This window comes from Manacus vitellinus, unplaced genomic scaffold, assembly GCF_001715985.3.
Source record: "Manacus vitellinus isolate BGI_N305 unplaced genomic scaffold, ASM171598v3 scaffold_38_pilon, whole genome shotgun sequence".
Classification (NCBI taxonomy): domain Eukaryota; kingdom Metazoa; phylum Chordata; class Aves; order Passeriformes; family Pipridae; genus Manacus; species Manacus vitellinus.
In genome coordinates this window covers 7,222,782-7,230,178 of record NW_021940526.1, presented here as the reverse complement: position 1 = coordinate 7,230,178, position 7,397 = coordinate 7,222,782, and the positions used below count along the sequence as shown (strand labels likewise).

Here is a 7,397-nt window from a genome sequence, read left to right as displayed (position 1 = left end):
CCAATCTCCACACCCTGTCCCTCAAAAACAACTTAAAAATGGTAACAACATTGAATTTGATAAAAACACTTGGGCTGAGAGCTCAACAGTTTGAAATAATGGCTCACAGAAGGCTTGGAAATGAGCAGAAACCCTTGGTGCAGCTGGCTGCTGTGGGTTACAGTCCAGCATTGGTGAGGGTGCAGCCTGGAATGTTCTGGGATTTGGGAAATCAGCTGCACCAAGGATGGAGCCAGGTGAGTCTGGATGAGGTTTTTCCTTGCGCACTGCAGCGTCGCCTGGGAGAGCTGAATCATGTCTGAACCCAGCACGTGAGGGCTGGGGTGTCATCATCCCTCACTGCCTTTTCCTTATCATCCCTAATTCCTGGTAACTCACTCTGGATAGTCCTACCCATCTGCAGATGTAAGCTCCCCAGCACAGACAGGCTGTGGTACGGGATGGCTCAGGCACTGTCAGCCCAAGGTTCAGCTGGAAAAGTCTCTCCAGCAGCCTGTGCTGCCATGTGACATTGCCTCAGATCCGTGGTGTCTGTGCAGCTTTAAGCTCTTCCTGAGCGATTCCCGGCTGCTGATGTCAGCCCACTGTATATCTGCTGGCATGACACCAGCCTGTGGGGTTTCCATCCCTCAGTCCGGCTCAGCCCCCGACGTGTGGCCCGTGACAGGTGACGGATGGCTGCGGGAGCCGAGCGCGGGCAATCTCTGCCTCTCGGCGTCGGAGCGATAGCCGAGTTCCGCAGCAGCAGCAGCATTTGTGATGCTCTTATTGTGCACAGGCTCATTACATGCAAAACATCCTGCCAGTCAACTTTGCTCCGCTCCTTCACGGCTGTCACGCCGCAGCCGGGGATGATGGCAGGTGACGGTGACGGACAGGGGGACTGGAATCAATACAGCCCGGGCAGATTTCCATCGGCACGCCACTCATCCCTGGAAAATATCCTAATGGGAAGCCTTCCCTGCTCCTGTTCACGGTGACACGGCGCTCCGTGCGCTTCTCACGGACACGCAGTTCGGAGGTGGGACCCGGGCTCGTGCCCCGGCGTGGCTGCTGGTGCTTAGACCAACTTTTCAAGGGATTGTTTGTTGCAGCATTAATTATTCCAGCACTTGTTTACCCAAGTAATTATAAGATAAGACGATCACATTTCATTTGCGTCCCGCCAGCCTTCTGTTTTTCTTTGGCATTATCAGAAAAACAACTGATTGCCCATCAATACAAACCAAATGTTAATGCTAAGCTGCCGTACTCCGCACGAAATTCCAGGAGGAGAAGCACTACAATAGGAAGCTTCAATCAGGGAACTGTTTTGTAAGGAACAGATAAAGGACAATCTTTAGCTGATACCACAGGTGTGGTGCCACTACAAAGTTGCTGGGGAAATTTATTCAAGTCACAGATTTTATTGAGAGGAACGACAACAGAAAACGGCTTAACAACAGCCAAGTGAGGATAAGAATAATGAGAGACACAATATTGGGTTAATTTGTTCTACAGAGAATTAGCCCAGTACCAAGGTTCCCCTCCGCTCCCCAAATTGGCGGCATTGACTCAACAAGCACTGCTGAGATTTTGTTATTTTTGTTAATGATTCCCGGGCTGCTTTTCCCTGTCCTCGCCCCTGTCCCTGCCCTCCTGACGGAGCTGCCATGCGGCAGCGGGACACGGCGGAGCGCAGAATCCTGCCTTGTGTTAATCCCATTTAATACCCAAATGTTTAATTCCATTCCGGCACCGTCAAACAGCCACAAATTAATAGTATTTACTTATGCCACGGGCAGAGCGAGGGGATGGGGGCTCTTTGCCTCGTGCCGCCGTCGTGGATCACATGGAGCCATTTCACACCGGCTGCGTCTGGAAACGTCCCCTTCAGAGGGGACAGAGCGGCCGTGCCCTGAATCGCTTTTGGTCTTGCAAAATGTGGAATATGTCAAGATTATTTTAGGATGTTCTTTGTTGTTTGATCTTTGTATATACTTTCAAGCCTGATCAGCAAGAAAGGAGACCTGGTCAGTGGGACAGGCAGCAGCTGCATCCCTCAGCCAAGGGCATCCAGGAACTAACAAGTTTTAGGGACACAGCAAATCAAGACGTTAACGTCTATCTATGTATGCATTATTGACTTGGTGAAATACTCAAGGTCTGCGTATCCTACAGCTGAACTGTGTTCACTGTAATACTAAAAATGATGCCTGCAGGTCGAAAAAGACCCTGCGCAGGTGAAAACCCTTCCTCCCAGGACGCAGGGAAGTTGATGTAACTCGTGTAACTTGCATGAAAATTACTGATCAATCCTAGTAGAGGGGCTGTGCTTGGGAAGTTACTGACTCTGGCTTTCCGTGTATAAATAACGGCATATTTGTGGAATGCACCGAGCACTCAGGGTTGGGCAGCGCTTAAATAAATCACCGATGTCTCTGCCATGCGTCATTACTGGCTCGTTGGGCAGCCCTGCCGTGTGCCGCCGCCCGAACCACCCCACGGCGGCAGCCCGCGCTTGGCTTTTATTAGCAAGGAGCTAACAGGGGGTGTTTCTCCTGATAAACTGCCTGTTTAGGGCTGTGGGGCAGCGGTTCCCCGCCGGTTCCCTCCCGCCGCCATGGCGGTGCCCTCAGCCCGCACCCAAGATGGCGGCGGGCGCGGCCCCGCCGCCTTTCCCGTGCCCGCGCGGCCCCGACCCCGGAAGTGCCGGCGGAGCCCGCCGGTCCCGCTCCCGGCCCGGCCCCGCTCCCGGCCCCGCCATGGGGGTCCCGGCCCTTCTTCCGCTGGCTCAGCCGCAAGTACCCCTCCATTCATCGTCACTGCGTCGAGGAGAAGGTGAGCCGCCCTCCGCACCGCCGCCCGCCGCGCCGCGGGCCCGCGGCGCTCCGCGGGGCCGGCTGGGCCGCAGCGCTGAGCTCTCCCCCCCCATCCGCCCCTTTCCCCGGGGCCGCTTGTTTATGTTCGTTCGGTTTTATTTGTTTGTGGGGAGGGGTTCGGCGGTTCCGGTTTGGTTCGGGGAGTTGTGGCGTGGGTTTGGGTGGGGGATTTTTCGGGGGGGCGGCTTTCGGTGCCGGTGGAAGCGGCCCCGGCGCAGGGGGAGGCACCGTCCGTTTCATTCCACGTGCGCCGCTGGAGCACCGGGCACATGGACGGCGGGAAACGGCCACCCTGGGACAGCGGGGATGGACGGGCACCTGGAGCAGGGAACCGGCTTTCTCCCACGATTTCCCGGTCTCCAGCCCGTTCCCCGGGATCCCAGCCCTTCCCGGCGCGGTGGGCTCTGCCTCTGTGCAGCCCCGGGCAGGAAAAGCGGGATCTGTGGCAGTGTTTTTGGGTTGAGCAGGGAGCAGTGGCGGTGCTTTTCTTGTGTGTTGTTCCTAGTTCCTGCTTTCCACAGCCTTTTTTTTTTTTTTTCTGGGGAATTAGGAGCTGCAGCGAGCTCCGGGACTTGCTGGAGACGCAAGTGCAGCTGCCTGTCTTGGGAAGAGGGAGGAAATGCAACGGAAATGGTTAAAAACAGTTTGAGGGTCTGGGAGCGTCTCAGTTTCCCCGAGACCTCCCTGTTTGCAGCAACATAAGTGCCAGGGTCCTGCTGGGGGTGTGGGATCGGGAGAGGGGATGCCAGAACACGAGGGAGGGCAGGAATGGGACACTGGAGAAGAAACTGGGCTGTGCCTTGGAGCTGCAGGGGATTCGTGGGAAATCAGAGATCCCCACTGTGCACATGGCAGTCTGCCTCCTGGGGCTCTCAGCCTCCCGAATAACTCGCAGCTGGGTCATTTCCAGGTCTTACTCATTATTTTATCAGTCTTTTATTTCACGTCTTAGTTGTTCTGCAGCTTCCTGCTTTACCCTGGTGCTTTATTTTTGGAATACCCCCACGAACCCAGGACATCACGCTGCATCCAGGACTCAGAACAAGTCTGGGCTTGTGCTCTGTAACTTCGAGCAGCCTCAGGAGTTTTTATCTCATTGCTGGTGTTTTCTCCCTCCTGCCCGAACACAGAGCTGACTTTTCCAAAGGCACGCTGTAAAATCTGGCTTTCCGTGGCAGCAGGAGGTGGTTTTGGCGAAGGCTTAGCCCCAGCCTTGCTGCTGGGTCCTGCAGGTGCCCTTCAGGGCAGTAAGGCAGCTGAAATGATGTCTGTTTGCATGTTTTTATTAGGCTGGTTGCTTAGGGCACATCCCTGCAGCCACGGGGAACGTTGTGCCGTGCCAAGGGAGGCGGTGGGAGGGGACAGGGAGGATGGAGGGGTCTCCCTTCCTCTGCAGCCTTTGAGTAGCTGCCCCGTGGTGGCTTTTCAGTGCCCTGTTACCCCAGAGCTAACTCAGAGTGTTTCTGAGCAGACAAACGCTGGAGTTCTCGCTTTCCAAACTGCTTTTCCTGTACGCTTCTCCAGATACTTTGTATTCTCTGTGGCTGTGTTGTGCTTGGCTGAGTTCTGCCCTTCCAAACACTGCCTTGGGAAGTTCAGGTCTCTGCTGCTGAGCCTGTGCCTCCTCTGCCTCCTCCTTCCTCGAGAGAGGTGTTCCTCACCCTGGGGAAGCACCTGGGAAGGGGATAGTTGTGGGAGCAAGGTGGAGGAGAGAAGGGAAGAGAGGAATTCCGTGTTGAGGCTGCACGTGTGCCCTGCCTGCAGCAGGTTTCCAGGTCGCTTTTAGTGTTCAGTTCTGTGCTTTTCAGGGTGTTTTTGCTTTTCAGATTCAAGCAGTGAAGCAGAGTCAGAGATTTGGTTAAAGCTGTGAGTGACTCTGGTGGTTTTATTGCAGTTGTTGTTTCAGCCTCTCTGGGTGTGAGGTGTGAAGTTTATTTTACCTGTGAATTTTTAACAGGTGGATAATTAAGATCTAAGTGTTTTTCTGGGGAACTATTTTAGAAAAAAAAGGTGGTGTTGGGGCTTAAAAGTTTCCCTCAGTTCTGAGCTCCTGTGAGTTCTGGCTCTGCTCTGAGCTGCCATGGCAGCACTGGTGGTTCTGCTGCTGTACCAAACTCCTGGGGGTTGTTATCCCTGACGGGGTCTGTCCTGAGTGTTGGGGATCCCTCAGTTTAGGGGCTGTCATGGTCACGTGCCATGTTCGTGCCTGCTGGAGATCCTGCTGTTTCTGGATAACTCTTTGAGATTACCATTTAAAAGCAACCATAATTTAAACAGCAAATACACCTGTAACAGTTGGGTGGGCAGGCGATTCACCTTTTTCATCACACTGGTAAACATTTGGATGAACCTCTGTGTAATCAAAGCTACTCTCCTATGTAGGTAAAACAAAGGTTTGTGCAGGTCTGGTTTTACTGACTAGGTCCTTTTTGCTGATCTTTAATATCTGAGCTCATAACAGCCCAAGTTCTTTCTGTTAAGATGAACGGAAAAGCACAACAACTTCTGTGGGGCTGAGTTCGAGTTGCAGTAACTGCAGTGGCAGCTGCTGGTCCCTCCCTCTCGGTGCCTTGTTCCTGCTCAAGAGCACGTTGCAATTACAGCCAGGATAAATCGTGTTCATTAATGTTTTTTTATATTCAAATCTGGCCATAAATCTGAGAGCAGAGCAGGACAGCAGGGAGAAGCTGTAGTTTGTCTTACTGTAGATGAATTTAAGCTTCTCTCACGATGTAATCAGCTCCGTGTGTGTTTTAGGATTGCCATAAATCTCTCTAATCAGAAATTTTGTATCTCCCGGTAGCTTGTCTCTTTGAAATATTAAAAAGTTGATCCTTGTTCTCTTACCTTGCTAGATTAATCAGATTTAAGAAAAAGAAATAATCTTCTTCTTAAGCTGAGCAGGAAGAATGAGAGGGAGATCTTGAAGATAATAAAAAAATCCAGGAGAGAATATTCTTAATCAAATTGATACGAATTAATAAAGCTGCAACTAAAGTATCATGTTTGAAGATCTGTTTTCAATGGTTTCAAAAGAGGCTGTAGATTAGAAGTGAACAGTTTAGTTATATCACAAGAGATATCGCTGCCAGATACTTAAACCTTCTACAAGGCTGTTACATGAAAACCCTGTTGGGTTTGTGGGGCTGTGCAGATGGAAAGTGGCTGCTGAAGGCTCTGAATGAGATCACACTTACTGTGCTTTGCCTTGGAGACTGGAAGTCAGGTCTGTGGCAGGGTGAGTTTGTTTTCCATATCACGTGGTTGTAAGCCTTTGATGTCCCCTGAGTCCCGTTCAGCTCGAGCAAGAGGGTGGGGGGCGATCAAGTAGAACCCAAGTGTTAGAAAGATGTGAATTAGCAGAAATTTCCCCTCTTTAAAATAGGGGGGGTTAGTGTTCAGTTACTTAAAAATGACTTCACAGCTTGCCCTGAAAGAATTCCACACACCTGTGGCTGTGAGAAATGCAAATACCAAATGAAGACTTATGTTGCTTTAGAGGATTTCATTTTGGCCTTTTAAGACAAGGATAAGTTCAGTCAGTTCACACCTCAAAACATGCCATTCCTGTTTTAACTTTGCTTTATGCCAGGCTGTTCAAGAGCACGCTTCATTCCACCTTTGTGGGATGTTCCAGCCACAATTTCTCTGGAAATCATGGGGCTTTTCCTTGCTGAGCTCGTGTCTCTTCCGTGCTATTGGGGTTTAATCCGGTGCCTTATGTGTGTGGCTGGAGGTGTTGCCTTGAAAGGGAGAGGGAGTGAGAAGGGAGAGGGACAGGAGAATCAGTGCTAATTGCCTTTTGACCAAACTAACAACAACAAAAAAAACCAAACAAACCACAAACCCAACAACAACAAAACCCCAGACAAAACAAACAAACCCAAAATTACGGTGAGGAAGCAAAATCGACCGTGGTCGCTGATCCACCTTGTTGAAGAATCCAGTGCTGGGGTAGCCCAGGAACACAGGTGGCTCAGGGGGGTTTAGGGTGATGAGAAGTTCACGTGGCATTTCCCATCTGCACTGCGACCCGAGCTCCACATTCTTGGGGCAGTAGAAAGAGAGCCCAGGAAGAGGCGAAGCCTTAGAGGGACGAAGGCAATGTCTGGGTTTCTGGACTTTATTTAGCTCTTCAGATCTATCCACAGGCAGGCTTGGAGCAGGAGTTGAAGACTTCAGGGCTTTGAGCATCTCAGAGCTTCTGATGGTCATGAGGAAAGGAAAGATGTCAAGACCCAATGTGGAGGCTTGGCTGGGGGATCTGAAAGGATCTCTCCTTCCTTCTTGTGGAGCAATCAGTGTGCTCCTGACAGTAAAAGGAGTTGCTGTCTGGAACAATACGAGATGTGGAAACTTCTGTTTTCAGCAGAAATTAACAACTCTGCCATAACTTATCGTAACATTTTCTGGTTGTGCTGGTTCACGAACAGCTTTTTAAAAGAAGGGCTATTTAATAGTGAAAGGTGCAGCTCCAAGTGATTGTGTGGGTGCTTGCTGCTATCTTTTTCTTCTACCGCCACTGGAGAAAAAAAA

The 7,397-nt window shown here is 51.1% G+C and overlaps 1 protein-coding gene across 1 annotated transcript in view; it reads left to right on the top strand.

Annotated features, from left to right (window-relative positions):
* Nucleotides 1-226: 226 nt before the first annotated feature.
* XRN2 (5'-3' exoribonuclease 2) overlaps nucleotides 227-7,397 on the top strand; it is a 38,583-nt gene continuing 31,412 nt past the window's right edge. The window contains exons 1-2 of the mRNA XM_025895658.2: nucleotides 227-236; nucleotides 2,561-2,820. Of these exons, the coding sequence (XP_025751443.2) occupies nucleotides 227-236; nucleotides 2,561-2,820 (270 nt within the window). The remainder of the gene's footprint in view (nucleotides 237-2,560; nucleotides 2,821-7,397) is intronic.